Here is a 24,643-nt window from a genome sequence, read left to right as displayed (position 1 = left end):
ATCAAAGATTCTGCTTCTAGGTATGGCTGGTATCTATCTCTCTCTCAACCCCACAGCACCTTACTATAGAATCAAAACCTTTTTTCAAATTTACAATCCCCGACTGGAATGGATTACCCAGTAAGCAAGCTAAGCACGAGCTTACTTGTGCTTACTTACTAATCTGTAATACAGATTAATCTACCCCTTGTCAGGCCCTGGTGGCATAGTGGTTAAGAGTTCAGCTGCTAACCAAAAGATTGACAGTTCGAATCCACCAGCCACTCCTTGGAAACCCTATGGGGCAGTTCTGTTCTGTCCTATAGGGTCGCTATGAGTCAGAATCGACTTCATGGCAATGGTTTTTGTTTTTGTTTTTGTTTTTGTTTTTGCAATGTCAGGCATCAGACTGGAAGCTTCTCCTGACTCAAGTGGTTGCAGGGGCTGACGAACCCAGAGTCAGCAGGTCAGGTTCACGTGCTGGCTCACGTCCCAAGAACCAGAGGTCAGAGCATGATGAGCTAGATGCAGGATCCAGAGAAAGCTTTGCCAGAACATCCATATATATTGGATGCAGGCCACACTCCCAACGAAACTGATTGGTTTTCAACCGATTGGCTTTCAAATGTTTGGCCCTTCAACTAATTGGCTGCTCACATCAGATCACAAAATGGAAGATGATTACATAATATCTGCCCAAAGCACTGAGAATCAGGGCCTAGCCAAGTCAACACATGACCTTAACCATCACAGGTGGGTTATGTGCCCACCCCTGTGTGAGGTAGGCAGATGAAGTGATTGACAGCACTGTTGGGGTTGGAACAGAGACTTCCATAAATAAGAGGAGAAGGAATAGGTTGAAATGAACTTGTGCCTTCATGCAGATAGTGGTGACTTTTCAAGAAACCATACAAGGGGTCTGACAAGTTGTGATCCGTATTGGTAACTGGCTCTACTTTATATACCTGAAACAGAGAGGAAAGACATGGCAGCTGAAAAAGAAAAGGAGGGAAGAGACACAGAAAAAAAAGCTTAAGAATTAGTTCCTGTCAATTGTCTGATTCATCAAAGCAGTTATTGCTGTTTCTGATCCTCTGGTACAATGAAGATATTTTTAAGGTGGAAATTTCTTTCAGTTATCTCTTTTATTTTACCTTTTAGGTGGACAAAAAAATCGTGAGAACTGAAATAGGAGTTCTTCTTCGCCTCTCACATCCAAACATTGTAAGTGAATTTTAACCTACTATTTCAAATAATTTCCAAAGCTAGAGAATGAGATCTTTGTTTTTCACTGTCCATGCTTATAATGAATCGGGGATCCTTTCTCCACTAGCAGCCACCATGGCCCAGCTCTTGTCCTCATCTAATCACATTTTCAGTTCTTTGGCTAAATGAATCTTACAAATAATACCCCTTGAAAGAGTTCAGAAAATGAACAGATCAGCAATATGTATGCCATCTTTATTTTCACGCATAAAAGAGTAACATAACAATTGGAGAATTTTGTTCCCCTCTAATAAAGCATTGGCTTTTTCTTTCTTTTGTGTGCCTACCTTATTAATATGCCATTGCTGAAAAAAGCCTGTGAAGAAAATGCATTGCTTTCCAAAGTCATTTCAGTCTCCTTTGAGAGAGTATCTGCCTCAGGAACAATGTGAGGATTCAAATAAATGAGGAACTTGAATGGAGAAAATAAAATGTCCTCAGTAGCTCAGCTGTAGGCTGTGCCTAGACAAAGCCACTGAGGGAAAAGTTGAGCAAAAAGCTTTCTTGGAGCCAAAGAAGTGAAATGAACAAAATAATTTTCATGACCTTTTTTTTTACGAATTGAGACATCTACTTAAAGCAAATATTTTACCCATTTCTCTGAGAAAGTGGTAGTGCCTAGGGCAATGACCTGTGATGCTTAAGATGCAAAGGCCTAAAACTTAATATATGAATTAGGGATGCATCTAGCTATAAACAGCAGAAAATATGAATATGGTGGTCTAAATAAATATTTTTCTTATGTTATGAGGAATCAGAAGGCAGGCAGTTGCTCGCACTGGTTCAGCTGCTCAGTGACTCCATCCAGGACCAAGCACTCTCCACCCTTTGTCCCACCATCCTCAGTGCATTGGCTTTCTTCCTCATGCTTTCCCCTCACAGTCCCAAAATGGCTGCTTCTGTCTTCCCCCGCCATTGGATCTATATTCAAGACAGGAAGAACATGAAAGAGCCTCCCAGGGAGTATGGTGAGAAAAAAACTTTTCCAGAAACTGCTGCAGCAGAATTCTATTCAGAGTTTATTAGCCAAAGCTGGCCATACAATCACCCATAGCTGCAAGGAGGCTGGGAATTTGGGGAGCAGGGTTGTCATAAGAGGCTTAGACCAATCATGCTTCATAATTTTGGGCTAGGCGCCTTAATTCCCTGAACAAAACCAGAGTCCTGTTTTCAGTCAAGTCAAGGGAAAAGGGCCTTGGGAAGAAACTAACAAAATTTTCCACACTTAATCACTGCTTTTACATCATCCATCTCTTCTCTTTCCAAAGAGAAATCAATTTGAACTTTGCCTCAAATGTAGTTCAGCCCTGGCCTGTAGATTCTTGTATATATTTTTAAAAATATCCGAAATTGGTTGGATTATCTGAATGTATTGAAAACCCGGTTATAGTTAATCAAATAACTGCTGCCACTACTTTTCTGAGAACTCCTTCATCCAGGAACAATTTTATAGCTGTTGAAGGATATCCTTTCTATACAGGCAGACTTTATCAGATGTCTGGTCCTTCCTCAGACCCTTAATTCCAGGCTTCTTCCCCGGAGAAAGATGCGTTTGCATTGCTGGCAGCCACGATGCCTTCAAATGGTTTAGGAAGTCTTATTTTTTGTTTGTTTGTTTTTAATTCTGGAGAAATTCAGTTGGAATGTTTTGGCAAATTTTAAAGAAGTGTTTCTATGGCAGATATCTTTTAGCTGACAAAAGAAAAAATGCCAAAATTCAATAGGACTTTGAAGAAATGAGGCAACTGATAAAAACAACAACCCCCAGGGAGAATGACAATGGCTGTCTGATACTAGATTGAAGAAACTTTAGAAATAATGCTCCAACATATTACTATTGCAGAGAATGCAATTTTTCTCATAGTTTTAGCTATTTCTAAGAAAGATGAAAATAAGGAATTTGTGACTTTTTTTATATCTTTCCTCAGATAAAACTTAAAGAGATATTTGAAACCCCTACAGAAATCAGTCTGGTCCTAGAACTCGTCACAGGAGGAGAGCTGTTTGACAGGTGAGTTGGTCCTAGAAATCAAATCAAGAAAGTTTTAGTTCTGGCCACAGGGAAAAAAAAAAAACACAAAAGAATGTTTTTCCTGAAATTTTTCATAAATAACAGAACATACCAGCTGATAAATTCTACTAAAACAAATATTAAGAGGAGTATAGGACAAAACAAACAAAACCCAAACCTGTTGCCACTGAGTTGATTCCAACTCAGAGCGACCCTATAGGTCAGAGTAGAATTGCTCCATACGGCTTCCAAGGAGCATCTGGTAGATTCAAACTGCCAACCTTTTGGTTAGCAGCCAGGTTCTTAACCACAGTGCCACCAGGGCTCCACAGGACAAAAGGAGATGGTATTTGATAAGATGTTGTTGTTGTTGTTAGGTGCCATCGAGTTAGCTCTGCTCATAGCGACTTTTATGTAAAACAGAACAAAATGCTGCTCTGCCCGACACCATCCCTACAATTGCTGCTGTGTTTGAGCTCTTTGCTGCAGCCACTGTGTCAGTCCATTTCACTGAGTGTCTCCCTCCTTTTCACTGACCTTCTTCTTTACCAAGCATGATGTCCTTCCCCAGGGATTAGTCCCTCCTGATGACACGTCCAAAGTAAGCAAAACTTTATTTTCGCTTCTAGGGAGGATTCTGGCTGTACTTCCTCCAAGACAGATTTGTGAATAAGATGCAGGTAGATGAAAATCTGTGATGCTTGGTTAGTAAAGAGATGTTTCTTGTAATATCTATTAACCTTTGCAAACGTTTACCTCCAGATAAAACAACAGAACTTCTAAAAACATCATAATGAGCAATTTTTAAGACTACCTTCTCTATAAGGCTGTGTAAAGAGTTCCAAGTTGCAGAGCAATACATGTTCTAGTATAGCCAACTATAACCAATTTTAGTTGTCTGTTTATGTATTCACCACTCAAGATAGAGGTTTGAGGATAGGGAGAATGCCTGAAAATATGAGAGGGCATCATATAGGCAAAATTATTTGTAGGAAAAGGACAAGTTTTAAGTTTCCACAGCTTTTCCACCTTCTCAGGGGGATTCCATGTTTATCTGAGGGAATCTCAAAAGCCCTTTGCTGTGCTCATCAAGATAATCAAAAAAGAACAGAATTGGAAGAAAACAAAGAGACTAAGTAGGTATATACTAAAAATAGTAAGAAGCTGCACACTGATAGGTCTTATTTGTTAAAGAGTAGAGTAAGAAAGAAGAGGCCTGCAGTTTAGGAGTAAGACAGAAGAGAAATTGAGGGAACTACTAATAATAGCCTGAATACCCGGAACACAGTAAATGCTCCATAAATATTTGCTGAGAGAATAAACGGATGAACAACTGCTACAACGAATGGACTCCGAAGAGAATGATATCAAAGGAAATCAGTTTTGATTGTGTCAGGAGAGAAACACTCCTCCCCGTCCTCCCTACCCGTACTCCATCCAGCTGAATTTGTGTCTCTTCAAGAGCTCCCAAAAGTATTTGTATTGTTTGCCAAAGTTTCTGTCTCTTTTAATGTTACTGGGTAGAGATTTGGATCTTAAAGTGGGAAGGAGCAAAATGGCCCAGCTTGGTTGGACCTACCTGTGTATCTTCAGTAGGTGTATAATTTTGTTCTTATGTACGATGAAGCTTCCTTAGAACAGGTTAAGCAAATTGTGTGACTTTAAAATTTGTAACATTTTAACTGCTTTCACACTTTACGAAGAAATGAGTTAACTGAAGGAAGTGAACATCAATAGCCTAAAGACATATACTCCTTATAGCAGTTGGCTGTTGGATAGTCAGACACATGGTTCTGAATCCTGGCTCCACCACTTGAGACAAATAATACCAACTTAAAAACAAAAAACCAAACCTGTTGCCTTTGGGTCGATTCTGACTCATAGTGACCCTATAGGGCAGAGTTGAACTGCACCCTAAGGTTTCCAAGGCTATAAATCTTTATGGAAGCAGACTGCCACATCTTCCTCCTGCAAAGCAGCAGGTGGGTTCCAACCATCAACCTTTTAGTTAGTAGCTAGTGCTTAACTATTGTGCCGCCAGGGTTGTCTAATACTAACTTACTAGTACTACATGTTGCCGTTGAGTCAATTCCAACCCATAGCGACCCTATAGGACTAAATAGAACTGCCACATAGGGTTTCCAAGGTGGTTTCGAACCGCTGACCTTTTGGTTAACAGCTGTGGCTCTTAACCACTGCACCACCAGGGCTCCAACTTACCTAGTATTATTTACTTAACTTACTTAGTATAATTAACTTCTCTGAGCCTCGGAGCAAATTTGAAGCATTTCTACTGCTAAGGAAAGAGCTGTGGTGGCTCAAACGGTTAAGCAGTCAGCTGCTAAGATTAGTGGTTCGAACCCACTCAGCAGGTCCATCGGAGAAAGACCTGGCTATCTGCTTCCATAAATATTACAACCAAGAAAACCCTATGGGGCAGTTCTCCTTTGTCACATGGGGTTGTTACGAGTGGAAATCAACTCAACAGCACCTAACAACAATAAGGAAGTCAAGACACTTATCTACTGTAAGAATAGTCTCGTTCTAAAATCATCATGTTCCCATCTTCTTAGGCAAGACTGGTCAGGGCTGGCTTATTTAGCTGTTGCCAAAATTTGCCTAGAATAGGGTCTTTCTCAGCACCTCTTTGGCTGATCTTTTTGCATGGACATATTCTGTCTTTAGATGCATAAACAGAGTCAGTTCATAGTCAGATCCTGTTGGCTTTGGAGCCAGGAGGTCTTTTAAGGAGACCTTGCATCTGTCTGTTCTGATGCATTCAGTGCTGATTGCTGTTGTTAAGAGAGCAGTTTCATGTTTTTCAACTGCAAATAATTTTAGGACAAAAGTGTCATAATAAAGTTACCATCTACCAATAGCATTTACTATTTACCTATCTACCTTTGTCTTAGGACTCAATGGTTTCTTTCCTTCCTTCCCAACCTGCCTTCCATGAGAAAACTCTGATTCTCTTCTCTCATAGCCTAGCTGATGTTGATGGGATAGAGTTAATTCAGCTCTAAATAAAAATGAAAAACTAAATGCTGTTAGTAACTTTCATTTGCAGAGATAAATGGATGAAATACTCAGATTTAACAGAAGACATCTAAAGGATGGCAGACAGCCAGTAAAGCACTCAGCCACTTTACTAAATTCTTAGTGGTCTTGGAAGATAAACTTTTTTTTCCTAAGCATTGTTGTCCACATCATTGCTATAGCTGATAAGAACTTTGTTTCTCCATTAAGTTATTTAATTGTACAATTATCTTTAAAATTTTATCAATCTGAAACTATATCCTGGATTATTATCCAATGCATTGTTTTCTTCCTTGAGAATCAAAAATTGTAATACGGTGCCTCTTTTTCCTGTACTTAGATAAAAAATGAAAACCCTGGTGGCGCAGTTGTTAAGAGCTACAGCTGCTAACCAAAAGGTCAGCAGTTCAAATCCACCAGGCGGTCCTTGGAAACCCTATGGGGGCAGTTCTACTCTGTCCTATAGGGTTGCTATGAATCAGAATCTACTTGACAGCAAGGAGTTTGCTTTGGTTTTGGTAGCTAAAAAACAAATTTATTTAATTGTGTTGGTAAGAATTCATTCCTGGTCTAATGATGACTCTAATCATATCTAATGAACACACTAATGGGGCAAATGATGAAGAGATAATCATGTTAGTCCATTATAGTCAAAATGGTTCTATTTTATCACAGTAAAGAACTAATCTATGTTCTCATAAAAAATTAAATGTAGCCAAAATCCAAGTGATAGCTGTTATTTCATGTAGAATTTAAATAGGAAGTTGCATAGAACAATTGATTTTAAAAAATTGGAATAAAATCAGTGATTGTGTGTGTGTGTGTTTCTAAGAAAATAACTCTACAGAATCATGACATCATGGGAAGAAGAAAGCTCCAGAGGTTTTCTTTTCCAGCCTTCTTAATCTAGACACAACTCTTAAAGATTCAACATTATCTTCATTGAGCTTTTTAAGTGGGCAAAGTGTGAAGTCATTTGCTTTAAGAATAAAATTTCAATTTTTCTTCAGAAAATGATTATATATTAAGGCATCTAATTTAACAGTTGCCATCAAGTTGATTCTAACAGGGCAGAGTAGAACTGCCCCATAGGGTTTCCAAGGAGTGGCTGGTAGATTCGAACTGCCAGCCTTTTGGTTAGCAGCCATAGCTTGACATAGCTCTTAACCACTGTGCCACCAAGGCTCCTAATTTAACAGTATCCTTACACAGTCTTTGAATTAAATCAAAAGCATTCTTCCTGATTTTTGTCTGATATGTCCAGTATCTGAATATCTTGTGAATCTTTTGATTGTTTTTTCTATTCTTATGTTTTTCCTTGCCTGGTTATGCTTGTTTGAATGCCAAATATTGTATACAAAAGTTTTAAAATTTGAGGCTTTGAATGTCATTACCTACCAAAAGAGCAGATTTTCTTTTGCCCTGGCAGGCAATTAGAATAGAAACAGATCACTTTAATCCAATTTAGGTAGATTCAAAGCTGGACCCCCTGGAGTATATTTCTTGTCAACTTTTACTCACAGGTTTTGCTCTTTGAGGGTCCCAACTTGAAGCCAGGAGTTTTTATCAGGGCCCCTCTTCCTTAATAGGCTTTGGACACCAATTTCTGTCCCTTCAGCCCTGAGAGATGGCCAGAAGCTTTGTTCAGCTTCTCAACCGGTCAGTTGCTGCTTTAGAATCAGTAAATGCCTTCAGAGGGAAAGCAGGGGCATCAAATGTCAGGTGTGCTTTGCTGGGTTTTTCTTCTGTCCTGGATCTTGGCTCCTCAAGCTGTTGCTTTCTTGTAAATTCTTTTATGTCTTCAACTAGATTTTAAAAGTATTTTATTTCACGTGTTTTCATTGTTCTTGGCTGGAGGCTTTAGTAAGCTAAATAAGCATTTCTGGGAGTGAAAATCCAGTACACATGGTTTTAAGTTGTTTTTTTTTTTTTTTTTTTTCACAGACACTAGTGTATTTTCCTTTTTATGTCAACGCTTTGGGCAAGCAGAATGAAAGGCATTATTTCCACTTTGTTGTTGTTGAGGGCTGCAAAGTTGATTCCAACTCATAACGACCCTATAGGACAGAGTAGACCTGCCCCCGTAGGGTTTCCTAGGCTGTAATCTGTATGAGAGCAGATCACCAGGTCTTTTCTCCCTCAGAGCCACTGGGTGGGTTCGAACTGCCGACCTTTTGGTTAGCAGCGAAGCACTTAACCATTGTGCCACTGGGACTCCTTATCCCCCTTTACAGACGTGGAAACTGAGAATTAGTAAAGGTAAGTGATCTTCCCAAAATTTGACAGTTGGGACTAGAAATGAGATCCTCTGTCTTCTGCTCCAACCTTTTCCTTCTGATATGACCTCACTGTCTTTTTAAATACAGGGAGCCTGTAGCACATCATTTCCAATAGAATAAACCATCGTTTATTTTATTTATTGAGAATTCATGTTGTATTGTTTGGCTTTATGCAGAACAATATATGTATTTAGTCTTTGCAATAGCCCTTAAAATATTTTGAGGAATTATCATCCTGTTTTTCAAGAGTATAAACTGAGGATGTTAATTCCCATGGCCACCTTATTTATAAGTAAAGAGTTTGGTTTTGTTTTTAAATTCAGGCTTGAAACTCGTGTGTGTCTAATTCCAAAGCTTATTTGTTTATTTGTTTTTTCCAAATCTGAAAATACTCTTTTTGTAAACTACAATTTGGCTATACAGTACAGTAGTGCTTATGTTTGGAAACTATATAATCAACCAATTAATTTCCTACAAAATTCCTTTTAGCATATCATTCTTAATAGTCATCTGTACTTCAACTTTTCTGGGATCGCTTACTCTTGGTAGAAACAAGTTGAATTTTCAGAACATTGCCATTTGAAAAAGAGTTGCAGAATATAAATTAGGCTGTTTCTCCTTGGAGTAGTGTCATGGTTGGTATCCTGGTTCACCAAACACAGGAGAAGTCTGGATTTGTGAAGACTTTTGGGTCAAAAATTAGACACTATGTAATTGTCTGAAGTGAAGTTCTTTAAAACCTGATTGTACAAAAGGGATAATTAGTCACCGTAACAAGGGCCATTTGGAGAGCCTGTTACAGGCCCTGGCAGTGTGTTGGGTGTTTTACTAACATGGTCTCATTTAAACCTCACTACAACAAGGTAGGCGTTGATATATACACTTTACAGACAAAATTATAGAGACAGAAAGCAGACCAGTGGTTGCCTAGGGCTGGGAATGGAAGTAGGGGTTGGCTGCAAAGAGAGGTAGGGAGTTTTGGATCTATTTTTTCTGTATTGTTGCAGAGGGCAAATTTATCTCTGAATAATAACTGGGAAAGAACTGAATAGGGCAATTGAGGAAAGAAGTGGTAAAGACTGAAAGTGGGAATGTGTGAACAGATAGTGGAAAAAATAAGAATTTTCAAAGAGCCCTGGAGGTCTGTTGAGGCTGGAAGACATACGTATTTGGAGACTCTGGGCTGTGGCAAGTTGTATAGTTGGCCATACTTCTTCCAGATTTGTCATGCATTGTTTTGGCAGTACTTTCTTCTACCTTGGTTTATCCTACTTTTCCGTTTTCTCATTCTTGATCTCTTTTCTGGGTTCCTCTTCCTCTCTCCACTGATTAAATGTCCGTGTTTCCCTTAAACTTCTTCCTACATACTCTGCAGGTGAATTAAATACAGGTAGTCCCCTACTTACAGTGGGGTTCCGTTCTGACGAATCCGTCATAAGTTGATTCTGACGTTAAGTCGAATACCTCTTTTTTTTTTTTCAGTTTTCATAGCCTGCTATACGGCAGTGTTTTGAACATTTGAACAGTAAATCATAACACTGAACATCTGCGAGTGAACATCTAAGAATGACAACATCAGCAAATTATGTGCTGCAACATTGTATGTGGTACATATTACAAACAATAAGATGTACCAAAAAAAAAAACCCACGACAGCTGTGAGTGCAGTTCGTCAATACGTCGTAAGTCAGGGACTACCTGTATTCACCTGTGGCTTTAGCCACACTGGTACCTGCAATCTTGGCAGAGATGAAATTTGTGTTTTTAACAGTCTACTAGACATTTTCACCTACAAGTCCCATTGGCATCTCAAAATCAGTATGTCCTAAAATGAACTCAGCATCCTTTCCTCAGCTCACAATCTTGCCTCCCTTCCTTGCCACTGTTAATTGAATCACCAACTAAGCTCATCAGCATTGATTTCTCCCTCTCCCTCTTACTTCTTCCTGCTTCCTTCTCATAATTCTACCTCTGAGCGGCTCTCAAATCCATTCGCTTTTCCCCTGTCTCATTGCTTCTCTTCTTTTAAGTCTCCACATTCCCTTTCCTGAACTACTGCAGTAGACTCCTAACTGGGCATTAGTTTCACTCCCTTCCCTCTTTCCATATTTAAAACACAGATTGATCAGGTCAGCCCAGAAGGTTGCTCACTGATTTCAGGTTCAAGTCCATACTTTAAAAAGTGACACAAAACCACTTATAATCTGGCCTCACCCTATCATTCTGGTGTTATCACCCACCTTATTCCCTTTTCACCACCATGTTAACCATGGTACCTTCTGTCCACCCTGGAGGGGCACGTGGTCTAATAGAGAGAAAGTAAGAATGTGACACAGGCTCAAATATTATTTTTTTATGCTACCATCATCTTCCCAAGAAGCATATTGGAACTTAGAGAGACAACCACAATATCACGAGATAAAAAAAAATAAAATAAAGATAAGAATCAGTATACAATGGACATAACATAAGATACTTCTTGTTTGCTGGAGTTCAGCCACAAATTTGGCTGTAGGCATTTTTTGGGGGATGGTAAATGCTATAATTGGAGTTTAAACACAGTGCATGAGGCACGAAAGAAGGGATCTTCTAAGTCAGAAATGGCTTCAAAGAGGAGCAGAATCTTTTTAACTGAATCTTAAATAGGAAATAGGAAAATAGCAGGTGGACAGTAGAGGGAAGGACTTTTAAGGACAAAGTGATATTGAAAAGCATGGCACACTGGTAGGGGTAAGATATGAGTGTCCTGATCTCCATTTTAAAAACTGTGCAAGGCAGAAAGCAAGCAAGTCAAATGAGTGAATGAACAGTGTGATCTTGGAATCTGTATTATCCTTGGGATTTTATTTATCTTTGGAATTGTTAGTGAAACCTGTGAGAGCTGGAACTCAATGGGAAGGCCTTGTTTTTCTGGGTCTTGCAAGTTTTCCGCCTTTGACAGGGTCTAGTCTTATCACTTTTCTAACACCAGTTTTAGTGGAAAATATTTATTTGCATTTTCCTTCTCTGTCAGCTTCCAGCTTTCACAAGTTTTACTATAGTATGAGAGAATCAGACTGGGAAACCCATAGACCAGGTCTGCATCGGATTTGGCCTTCTCTTTCTCCGGCATTGCCTCTTCCCTGGGAAGCCACCTATTTCCTCATACCCCATGATTCCCTCATGCTCTCTCTAGCATTCAGATTTAGCACGCGGGGTCACCATGAGTCAGAGTCAACTTGGCAACAACGGATAGTATTACCTTTCACCACTCGTCTGTCAGTTTGTTGTATTGTGGTGGCTTGTGTGTGGCTATGATGCTGGAAGCTCTGCTACTGGTATTTCAAATACCAGCAGGGTCATCCATGGTGGACAGGTTTCCGCAGAGCTTCTAGACTAAGACAGACTAGGAAGAAAGGCCTGGCTATGTACTTCTGAAAATTAGCCAATGAAGAGTCTATGGATCACAATGAAGTAATCTGATATAGTGCAGGAAGATAAGCCGCCTCACTTGTATTACACAGTGACTGTAACAATGGACTCGAGCATACCAATAATTATGAAGATGACACAGGACCAGGCAACGTCTCATTCTGTTGTACATGGGATTTTGCCGTGAGTCATTACTTGACAGCAACTAACAACAAGAAGTAGTACCTTTGAAGCTGCTTTTTAGAGTGTACGAATTTAGATCTCTGTGAGAAAGTTCTTAACAAAAAGGTAACGCAGAAAAAGATGCCATCATTGAAACGAGAGAGAGCAATGAATGAAGCTTATAAAGCAGTGGTGGATTTACACAGGGTCTGGTGTCATTCATTTTCATATAATTTTGTATGTAATGGCATGATTCTATGCTGGCAGCCCTTAAAACTTGATTCCTGAAACTCACATTATTTGAATGTTTTACCCATGCCGTTCAATCCTTGAGTACATGTTCTCACCAGACCAACGTCTTTTTCACATAAACCTACAGTCATCTTAATAACATCTCCATTTGAGAAAAAGCTGCTATTGGTGGGGAGAGCAGCAGGGCTCCTAATCTATGTGCTAGGAAGTCTGAGGGCCTCAGGACGTGATTGGATTAGAGCTCTCCAGCTGCACGGCTGTGCTAACTGCCAGCTGGAGATGCGCTCGATTCAATTTTTGACAATTAGTATGACAGAAGCAAGTACACAGGAGTCATATTTTAAAGCAGATCCATGGAGAGAAATAGGCATTGCCCGTGTTTTCTCATCCTCCAATTTTAAAATGATGAGAAGGAAAACAGATCCAACTGGGGAGAAGAGGTGAGCATGGGCCACCACAGCAAGCGGTGGAAGTAAAAGAACAGTCTTGACGTAAGAAGTCCTATTGAGACTGGAGGATAGCAGCATCAGAGCCTATGGAACCATCATATCGCCACTGTGCTTCCTTCTCAAATCTCCAGATGTCTGCTAGCCCCATTAGCTGCTGAGGAACCTATAGGAACTGAGATCTCAGGGCAGCCTTTTGGGTGAGAGCTGTCATTAAAATCTTAGGATCCATTTTGTTTTTAGCACTGAGCCTTCAAGCCCAGCCCATAATGGAACTATGGGAAACTGTGTGGCCTCTGACAAACTTCATGGCCCTGGGCCTTTGAAAATGATCCCAAGATACTGGTAGCTTTAGAAAAATATTGCTTTCTTATTATTTTACAAAATATGAAAAGGAAATGAGTTTACTAAATCTGAAGAGAAATTTGTTGTTGTTGTCAAGTCAGCTCTGACTCACGGAGACCTTATGTATAACCTAACAAAATGTTACCCAGTCCTGTGCCATCTTCATAATCATTGGTATGTTTGAGTCCATTGCTGTAGCTATTGTGTCAATCCCTCTCATTGAGGGTTTCCTTCATTTTTGCTGACCCTCTAATTTGCAAAACATGATGTCCTTTTCTAGCAATTGGTCTTTCCTGATGAAGTGTTCAAAGTAAGCAAATTGAAGTTTCACCATCCTCACTTTCTTAGGAGTATTCTGGTTGTATGGTTTCTAAGACTGATGAGTTCATTCTTCTGGCAGTCCACAGTATTTTCAATATTATTCCCCAGCATGACAATTTGAATGCATCAATTCTTCTTCTCTCCTCCTTTTTCATTTTCCAGCTTTCGCATGCATATGGGGCAATTGAAAAGTTCATAAAAAGACTATGAAGAAAAATATAGCCATAAGTATATTGAAATATAAAAAATAAAATTATCAACCAAATTAATGCTTCTGTTTTTAGAGCTTTATAACCACTACAATGATTGAATACTTCATTACTTCTAGAAATTGAAGTCACTAGTATATTTTGTATGAAGCTATAAACCATTGACTAGCCATGGTTATATTTCATTGGCAAACTTTTTGAAATGCCAATTAAATTTTATGAAGAATTTTTTTATACTTTGTCATAAAACAAATATGTTATTTTACTGAATTTGAATTGCTTTGATTTTGTTTAAAATAGGTTTCTAAAATGATTCATATTATTATAATAGTATCTAAAAACTATATAACTCTAAATTTAAGAATAATCTTTCTACTTACTGCATTTTTTAGAGAGAAGCATCTTTGTTCTTCCTCTGGAACTATGACCAATGTCCCTGTGATGAGAGTCGCTTCTGAGTTCAGCGTCATTTGTTCCCATAGTAGGAAACGTAGGCAGAGGAATTGATCAAATATTCGTGGCTTGAAAATTTTCTAGGATCCATTCATTTGACAATTAGTATCAATTCCACAAACATTTATTGAGCACCTACCATGAGAAGAACTTGGCGTCGGGTTCTGTGGGTGACTCAAGCAACAACCTAAGCAGGGAGATAAGAATTTTCCCTCAGTGCGTGCTAAACACATCTACTGTAGTCATGTAACCTAAATGGAGAGAAAAAGATTGCAAGACCTCATTTTTCCTTAGCTTGATCACTAATATCTTCACTTAACAATCATAGCTGTAAGTTCCAAACATGCATTTGTGACTTGATAAGTTGGCTGATACTGATCTTTCTAGTCAGCTGTGGATGGCCCAGGTAGTGGCTCAACTTATAAAATATTAAAAGTTACATGTCTGACTTCCAGAAACCTAACTTGTGACACTGGTTAACAAATCATCTGGGAATAAAACTCCTGTTAGCAGAAGCAGCCTGAGAAGCGGTTGAGATATGGTGATCGGCCAAGTTGGGGAGTGCAGAGTTCACCACTGAGGAGATGAGGAAGGAGTTGGCATTTTGAGCTCCTGCTCCCATGTCTAATCCAGAGAGGTTGTTTCTAACTTCAGAATTAATAAATCCCTCAGCTGTACAAACTTCCATTACAACATGTATTCCATCTTTGGTGATGTTATTTATTTATAATCTCTGGTTCCCACTATCTGTGATTTCATCTAGGGCAGAGACCAAATGTTATTCTTTATATATCCAGCAAGTGCCTGGCTCACATTAACCATGACCAGTTGCCTTCGAGTCGACTCTGACTCATGGTGACTCGTGTGTCAGAGTAGAACTGTGCTCCATAGGGTTTTCAATAGCTGATTTTTCAGAAGTAGATTCCTAGGCCTTTCTTCTCAGGGTGGACTCAAACCTCCTTTCAGTTAGCAGCTGAGCACGTTAACCGTTTGCGTTACCCAGGGACTCCAGGCTCATGTTAGACAGTTAGAAATACTGGTTGATTGTCACTACCCCATCCTTACACTCTTACTCTCACCTTAGTACTGGTCCTTTTTCTTAGAATAACTTCCCTCCTACCCATCTCCATGCTCCTCCCCACTCTATTCCCACCCCCAACTCCCACCCTCCCTGCATCTGGAAAACTTCTACATACCTTACAGGTCTGAGTTGAGGTAGAACTTCTTCTGGAACCTTTTTTCTAACCTACACTACCTCCAGAATAGATTACCTGCCTTTTCTCAGACCTTTTGGGCTCTTCTCTAATGCCTCTATCAGAGCATTTAGCACACTGCATTGATCCTTGTCTGTACCAAGAGAAACCCCATGAGTGCACATACTGTGTCTTGCTTCACTACTGTGTGCTCAGCACATAATAGTCACTTAATACTATTTATTGAATAAATTAAAGGATGGATGTCTATGTTGGGATATATATGTATATATATATATATATATATATCTCCTATTAATTAGATGTTATTTTACTAATTTAACATTTATTTAGAAAATTAGTAAAATTCCCATTAACTGTTCTTCTTATACCTACTACTCTTTCCTTCATCCTACCTGAAAATGGCTTCCAAAATAATTCACTCCTTCATCTAGCCATTCCTTAGACATTCGTATAAGGCCATGTTCTGAAATGCAGGCACTTAACCCTAAATTATACCCACATGGAAATGCACAAACATAAAATTAGGCCAAAGCTTGTGACTTCATAAGTCACCAGTTATAGAGAGGAAATTCTAGTGGGTGAAGCACTGCCTTTTCAAGGGGCGTGGGTGCCCTTGAGAACTCACATGTCTTTAACAGATTACTGGGGTTTCTCATTAGGGAGGCCACCTATGGTTGCACAAGTTGTTTCTGCACACCCCCAAGGAGTACCATTTGCAGACTAAACCTTGCGTATCAGCCCCTGGAGAGGTAAAAAAGCAGTTGTGGTAAAGCACTAGACTGTGGTGAGAGACATTATTTTTTGCAGGCCCGAAGGTAATTGATTTTACCCACTTCTGGGGAGGTGGGAAGTTGAAAAGAAAAGTTAAGCATTAGTCACGCTCTTCCATCATCTTTGTAACAACTCCCCAACTTTCACAGGACTGAGAAAGCCAGGCTCCTGAGGTTCAGTGCAGTGCACAGAGGAGACACTGTTCACATTTGTGTTGGTTGATGGATATACCACAAAGTCCACATTTAAAGGACAATACAGAGATTGATGAAATGAAAGGCAAAGCACTCAACTTACTCCAGCAGAGTAGTCCTTCTCCTTCCCTTGTACTTTAATTTTAAAACGTTTAGAAAATGTAGTTCAAGAAATTATTTCAATTAAATTTTTAGTACGTAGCCTGTCCAACCTAATCATGATTTGGAACGATTTAAACTGTTTTAAGAAATATAATGTGAAAATTGATTTTCAAAACCAATTAATAGTCATCCTCTGAATATTGTAATCTATTTTTACATTTTATTTGATCTGAGTGTATGACAAATATCCAAAAAATATAAGGTGATGAAGTATATTATTTTACCTTTTGAAAGAGATGATGAGTCTGTGTGTCTTGCCAATGTTCTAAATAACTGAATGGGGAAAATCAAATAATTGAATTTTATGTATTATAAAATTTTGCATTCAGTGTAATTTCTCTGAATCTGGATAATTGTAATCATTGAGGTCTTTTCTAGTAATGAGTCTTTTAATTTTTGTGATACCAGTTTTATTCTGCTTTTTTTCATTCTCCATCCTCTATTTTGGAAGAATTTTGTAGATTTTAAATTCAACCTTTAATACCAGATACTTTGAGAACTTGTAACTTCCTGCTGCAGTATTTAAAAAAAAAAAAAAAGGTACTTTCTGAGAAATAACTATGCTGTATGAGAGACTTAACAGTCTAGGAAAAAAATTCAGTGGAAAATTACAGAAGTTTTTGATGCTTTGTCTCTTTTATGTTTTGAATTGACCATTTAAGACATGTCTTTAAACGAACTTTGTTCCCACTGAAAACATCTTGTGCAAGTTGGTACTAGTCAGTGTCATCTAAAATGTGTTTTACCTTAGAATTCTGAGAATATAGAAACAACAATAGTTTGACAGTCTTCTGATAAGAATATACCGAACAGCAAGGACAGAAAAGCCAAAAACTCACAGACATTATCTATAACAAAACCGAGTGACAAGGTATCCCATGAAGCCTAAAATACAAGTGGATGAAGACAAACTAATGACAGGTGTAGGATCCCTGTGGTCAGGAGGAAGCAAGGGGACATCTGATGGACCCAAGAACAGGACAACACCAAAACCTCTAAAATCTCCAAATCATTGGGAAGCAGGATGGGCCAATACAAGAACAGCAAGTGAAATTGAGAGAGTTTTTGCTGTTCAAATATTAGAAGTACAGTGGGTCCACCCACAGTGAGGTCTGAAGTAGTAAATACTGTCAAGGTCCTGCAAACACCTGACACTAGTCATGTGAAGCTCCCTTCCAAGAAAAAGCTCACACTGAGAAGAAACTGCTGGGAAGAGAATCCAGACTGATCAGGATAGAGACAGTAGAACCAAAGGAATAAAGTTCCAGATAAAGTGAGAGAGGAAATCTCAAAAAGTATTTTTTAACATTTCATGAAAATAACCACAAAGTCAAGAACCATGGAACTAGAAAAGATATCCTCACCTACCTTCCTGTCCTAAAAGGTTAAGAAAACTCAGTGTGGCTTTAAAATGATCAGCAACAGAAAAGTATCTCATTTAAATCCAATACAAAGTCACTATAAAACCAAAACCAAACCCATTGCCATCGAGTTGATTCCGACTCATAGTGACCCTACAGGACAGAGTAGAACTGCCCCATAGAGTTTCCAGGGAGTGCCTGGTGGATTCAAACTGCTGACCTTTTGGTTAGCAGCCATAGCTCTTAACCACTACACCACCAGGGTTTCCAAAATCACTGTAAGAGGACCAAAAATAAGGAGCAGAATAAGGTTTCTTCAGCCAGTGAAAGGATGTCAGAAATATATGCCCACAAAGTAGATGAAACTATAACCTAATATTTAAAATAAGCTAAAATTAATAAAATCATTAAAGAGTGAACGATTTAAATCAAAAGCAGAGAAGTTCTTGTATTTCTGTCATTGCAATCCCCAAAGAAGAAAACCAAAGCAATGGAAGAAAATGAATACAAAGGATTCTAATTCAAGATAAGATTCCTGAAATTAAAAAAAAAACAACAACAAAAACTCTATATTAAAAGAGTATGCCACAAATCTGAATAACTCAGCCCAGAATGATCAACACTGAGATGTGTTCTTGTAAAACACACCTTTAAAGACTTTAAAGAAAATTCCCTTGCCCGCATTTACGCCAAAAACAGCAAGTCACTTATTTGGAAAAGAAAACCAGATTGTCATCAGATTTTCTGACAATCACATTTTATATTAAGAGAAAATTGAGTAATATATTTAAGATAATCAAGGGAAATAGCCAAAGTGACTTTCAAGTATGAGCCCATGGGCAAACTGTTACAAATATGTAATAACTCAAGGAATATTATTCCCATGAGCCCATCCTGAAGTATATACTGAAGAAAAACTTTCAGTCAATCAAAATGACTGAAAATATCTTACCATCCAACTGATGGTAAGCATTAAATATATACATTTAGATAAACTTCTTGAATGCTGTAGAGTTATTAACAGGTAGTAAAAGAATATTTCAAGTCAGTAGTTAGGAGTGAGGTGGGGAGGGAAAATTAGCTAGCTAGATTGCTAATTAAAATCGGTATTGCTAAGAGTAGAGAACCAGTAAAACCAAACCAAACCCATTGCTGTCAAGTTGATTCCAACTCATAGTGACCCTGCAGGACAGCGTAGAATTGCCCCATAGGGTTTCTGAGGCTGTAAATCTTTGTGGAGGCTGACTGCCACATCTTTCTCCTGTGAATTGGCTGGTGGGTTCAAATCGCCTGTCTTTCAGTTAGCAGCTGAGCACTTAACTACTGAGCCCCCAGGGCTGCTAGAGAACCAACAGACAAACCAAAATAAGACAAAGGACTAAGATTATTATATAACAGTATAAATATTAATAATACTAGAGCAAAAATACAAACACTCCTAAATGCCAAAAAATTAAAAAGAAAAAGCACATAAAATGAACCACAGAATGAAAGGTTACATAAAAATCATATATAATTGTATACATATTATTATTTTATACTAATGTATTTATCTTATATTAAAATAATATTTGCAATAATATAATATGTAAGTATATTAATTATGTTAATATATTAGATATATTAACGCATTGTGGTTGTTGTTGGATGCCATTGAGTCACTTCCGACTCATAGTGACCCTATGTACAACAGAATGAAACACTGCCCACTCTTGCACCATCCTCACAATTATTGCTATGTTTGAGCCCATTGTTGCAGCCACTGTGTCAGTCCATCTCGTTAAGGGTCTTCCTCCCTTTCAATGACCCTCTACTTTACCAAGCTTGATATCCTTCTCCAGGGACTGGTCCCTCCTGATAACATGTCCAAAGTACGTGAGGTGAGGTCTTGCTGTTCTTGCTTCTAAGGAGCATTCTGGCTGTACTTCTTCCAAGACAGATTTGTTCATTCTTCTGGCAGTCCGTGGACTATTCAATATTCTTCACCAACACCACAATTCAAAGGCATCAATTCATCTTCAGTCTTCCTTATTCATTGTCCTGCTTTTACATGCATATGAGGTGATTGAAAATACCATGGCTTGGGTCAGGCTCAGGCACACGTTAGTCCTCAAAGTGACATCTTTTCTTTTTAACACTTTCAAGACGTCTTTTGCAGCAGATTTGCCCAGTGCAACAAGTCAGTGTTCCATGGCTATGCATAAGGTGTCCACTGGCCAGTTTTTTTAGAAGTAGATTGCCAGGTCCTTCTTCCTAGTCTGTCTTAGTCTGGAAGCTCTGCTGAAACCTGTCTACCATGGATGACCCTGCTGGAAATTGAAATACTGGTAGTGGCATAGCTTCCATCATCACAGCAACATGCAAGCCACCACAGTACAGCAAACTGACAGACAAGTGGTGGATTAATACATTAATACATATTAATTGTAATTTATAATAAAGATCTTTTTTCCAAGAAATGGGGAGATATGAGTATGTGTATATGTCCCCTTATATTTTTTTTAAATTAAGAGTTAAACCATAAGTTGTTTTTTTTTTAATTTATCTATAATAGAGTGAAAGGAGTAGAGATAGAAGCTAGGTTTATTTGAATATACTCTGTAGGTTTTACTTGGAAACTATATAAATATTTCAATTTTAAAACAAATTTAAATTAAAAAGTCATCTCTGTAAATCAAAACTAAAAAAAAAAAAAAGTCAGATGAACCTGAATGTGTGTCTAGTTGGTGGCATAACAAAATGAAGAGAAGCTATTCCAAGTGACTTGGAAACACAATAATTTGACAGCAAATTCCTAGTGGAATATACCTTAAGGACAATAAAAAAAGAAATTGAAAAAAATGCAATCTCTTCAGCAATTAAATTAGTAGTGATAGTGTCGATATTGTTCTTCTGAGATAGTCACTGTATGTGTATTGTGAGATAAAAGAAGCCCATGTGGTGCAGTGGTTAAAGCACTCGGCTGCTAACCAAAGGGTCATCAGTTGGAACATACCAGCCACTCTGCAGTAGAAAGATGTGGCAGTCTGCCTCCATAAAGATTACAGTGTAGGAAACCCTATGGGACAGTTCTACTCTGTCTTATAGGGTCACTATGAGTCAAAATTGACTCAATGGCAACAGGAAAAACAGGAATTATGAGATTAAGAAAACGAGACTATACATGATAATGTAACACTATCATTGAAAACTAGGATATTTTATAGGAAAGAAAGGAAATAGAAATGGCAGATAGAATGAGAGACAATATATGAGTGAAGAAACCATGATCCTGATTTTGTAAATCAAGTCAGTATGACCTCATGATGTAGTTTATTTAAAAAATAAATATGTAATGGGTTCCCTAGCTATTTCCCCTAAAAAGGCCTAAAAGAGTGACCAACTCAGTAGCAACGAGCACCCTGAGCACCCAATACTATTTCCCACTAATTGGGAACAACCTCCCTTAGAGAAATGGCTGATTCCAGGTCTGAGGCCAACAAATGTGTAAGATAAGACTGAAATATCTTCTTCTACAAAATAGAAAAGGAGCTATCAAATACTTCAAAAGCCACCTTGAATAGGCTACCACTGGCCCAAAATGGGACATTTTGCACATCAGTAAGAAACAGAGCTAGAGCAGTTTGAAACATTGAATATGTTTAAATCCATTAGCTCAAAATATACAAAAAGCAAGCAAGCAAACAAACAAAAACACTAATTGGTGACTGTTGGAAGATGTTGGTAAACCAAATCATTATTTTGAAAGCTGGCTAGTATAAGAAAAGAATCAAGCTTTATTTATCCTGCCTTCCTCTGGGAACTGTATCATTAGAAATTTTCCAGCTAATAAAGAAGGAATGATAGACTTAGAAATTACCAATTTTAAACCTCTAATGATTTAATGAATCTAGGTATTGATGATCAACTGGCGTTAACCCAAAAAGGGAGACAACCAGACATGTGACTTCTCGTGAACATACACAGTACAGCCTATAAACCGTACTTGCTAAAAAATCAGTCTGAATCTGATCAAGATCCTAGCACTAACTACTCATTAATAGGAGGTCAGAGAAACATCTTCAAAGACACCAAGGGGGTGGAATCAGATTTCCACGGTGTGGGAGACACTCATGATCAAGTGACCCAGTTTTCAACAAAATAATTGCAAAGTAGAGAGACTGAGAGAGCAAAACTGAGAGACAGAAAGAGACGGTCAGGACGGAGGGAGAGGAAGAGGGAAAGAGAAATAATCACCAATTAAAAGAGGACACAATACAAGCTATATCAACCAATCAAATTGTAAAGACCTTATTTGGATACAGATCCAGACAGAGGAAACAATTTTAACATGTCCGAAACAACTGGAAATTGGAAACTTACTGTATATTTCATAATATTAAAGAATTATTGTAATTTATAGATATAATAGCATTCTGATTATGATTTTTAAAAGTCATCATTTTTTAGAAATAAACTTCCATAAATATTTATGAATAAAGTTATATGATGTCTAGTATTTGCTTCAAAATAATAAAGGGAGAGGGGAAGCAATTAGGTATATAGATAAAACAGGGTTGACCATTAATAAATCATTGTTGAAATTATGATAAATGACATTTGCTATATAGAGTTGCTATGAGTCGGAATCAACTTGACAGCAGCGAGTTTGGTTTTGGGCTTATATACGGTCCCTGAGTGGCGCAAACCGTTTGCACTTAACTGCTAAAGGTTGATAGTTTGAACCCACCTGGAGGCACTGAGGGAGAAAGGAGCGGTACTACTTTCTAATACGTAGGGTCCCCGTAAGTCGGAATCAACTCAATGACAACAGGTTTTCGTTTTCTTTTTTAGTTTTGGTTTGCTATATACTGTCTACTTTGTATATGTTTAAAATTATCTGTAATACACTGTTTTTTCTCAAACAGATTGGACAGTCCAAGCTACGGCTAAATAAACCCAAAGATTTTAGAGCATTAGTTTATGGAAATCTTTTCCCTGCTATTATGGTAAAACAAAAACCAAACCCATTGCCAACAAGTGGATTCCGACTCATATCGACCCTATGATAGCTTGTTGCAATTACTTAAATGCTCATTGTTTAATTAACTTTTTAAAAAATATCGAGTCAACTGAGTACATGTGTCTGAAAAGTGTTTCATGTGTCTTCTAGGATTGTGGAAAAAGGATATTATAGTGAGCGAGATGCTGCAGATGCTGTTAAACAAATCCTGGAGGCAGTCGCTGTAAGTATAAGTAACAGCGGTGTAACTCTTAGTAATCGTGTCCTTTTACAGAATAATCATTTAAGAAGCATATGTCTGTGATAAGCCATAAAATTTACAGTTAAAGAGTGTGAAATCTTTAGTGAAATATGTGTTGAATACATATAATTTCTACTGATTACTCAAACTCTGAAAGATGCAGTCCTCCTATGTAATGCCGTGATTCTGCGAAAATGATTTCCATTCTATTGTTATGAAACCAAGTCAGACTGGTGCCTTTAGTTGTTCGTTTTCTCTTTCCCATTTCTTGAGTTTGTTTCTTGGCTGTTTTTGTTATTTTTTTAAGTTGGTAGGGAAGTGCAGGAAAGTTGAGTGTGATGAATATAGACCCTTGGAGCATAGAGATTATTGATTTTTTTTCCCAAGACCAGAAATGAGTAAATTAGAAAGAAAAAAACTGAATGTGGCAACTTTATATTTTAAAGGAAAAAAATCTAAGTTAATTTAAACTGGAATACGAGTTTTATCAGTTCATGGTAGAAGCAAACTCACATACATTTAAAAATACATATAATTCTGGGAAACTTGTTTGGATTGAATTAATCAGGAATTACTTGCCTAGATGAAATAGAGTCCACTGTTTAAAACCATCCAATATATTTAATGGTGTCTAATATGTGCTAGGACACATTGGTGATTCATTTATTGAATCTAAAGCCAGAACAAATTGTTCTCTGAACTAACAGGATAGGGCCCGAGGGGAGATGTTTATCAGGATCAGGTAAAGAGACACATTTATAAAATATGCCTAATACTAAGATGTATTCTATTATTCAGAGTCAATCACCTAAATAAAAATCATTATTCAATATCTTGAGAAATCAGCCACAATGACAGGAGCCCATGTTACTATGAGTTTTACCCACAGCAAAGACAAGAAAGAAGGAATGAAGGAAGTAGGGAGGATGGGAGGGACCAAAGAGGGAGGGAGGGAAGGAAGGCGAGCAGGAAGGGCCCTGATAACTAATTAGGTTATCTACCTGTGATAAAAAGAAAAAACAATCTTCACAATCTTTGCATAGGGCTGCTAGAAATAGCAAGCAGATCTGTGGTCGAATAAAATCCTTTATCGAGTTATCAACACTGAGTTCAATTGGCTTTTATAGTGCATAAATTATTCCTTCCTGTAAGTTTTTAGGTCTTTTTGCTATGATGAGGGAGGAAAAAAATTGAAATGGAGATAAATAAAAGCTGGAAAGGATGCTGTGAAATTTTACTCTAAATACGCAACACAGCTACTGATTGTATGAATATTGAATATCAAATTTTTCTTCTCATTGTACCCCAAATAGCCATTCCATTTCAGATTTTTCATCACACATGGCATATTTACCATCCCTGGCATCCTAGTCTTGCAGACTTGGAAAAAGGTTTTTAATTCTCCAGACCCCTTCTCTCCTCACATCACCTTCTCTACATCAGTTGAATCTTACTTCAGCTGAACCTAACCCTACTCCCCATCATGCAATGACTGTTTCTGGCCTTTTTTTTTTTTTTTTTTTAA

The 24,643-nt window shown here is 38.0% G+C and overlaps 1 protein-coding gene across 3 annotated transcripts in view; it reads left to right on the top strand.

Annotated features, from left to right (window-relative positions):
- The window catches only part of CAMK4 (calcium/calmodulin dependent protein kinase IV), a 303,828-nt gene that overhangs the window by 179,288 nt on the left and 99,897 nt on the right, over positions 1 to 24,643 (top strand). The window contains exons 3-5 of one of the 3 annotated variants that reach the window (XM_004377002.2): positions 1,141 to 1,203; positions 3,174 to 3,256; positions 23,028 to 23,100. In XM_004377002.2, coding sequence (XP_004377059.1) covers positions 1,141 to 1,203; positions 3,174 to 3,256; positions 23,028 to 23,100 — 219 coding nt within the window. Of the gene's footprint in view, positions 1 to 1,140; positions 1,204 to 1,246; positions 2,214 to 3,173; positions 3,257 to 3,890; positions 3,961 to 23,027; positions 23,101 to 24,643 lie in introns of those variants that run through there. The other 2 variants (XM_023731980.1, XM_023731981.1) reach the window with 2 other exon arrangements.

The sequence above is a fragment of the Trichechus manatus genome, unplaced genomic scaffold (assembly GCF_000243295.1).
Source record: "Trichechus manatus latirostris isolate Lorelei unplaced genomic scaffold, TriManLat1.0 scaffold00047, whole genome shotgun sequence".
Lineage (NCBI taxonomy): Eukaryota > Metazoa > Chordata > Mammalia > Sirenia > Trichechidae > Trichechus > Trichechus manatus.
Note: the sequence above shows the minus strand (reverse complement) of the source record. Positions and strands in the feature narration are given on the sequence as shown.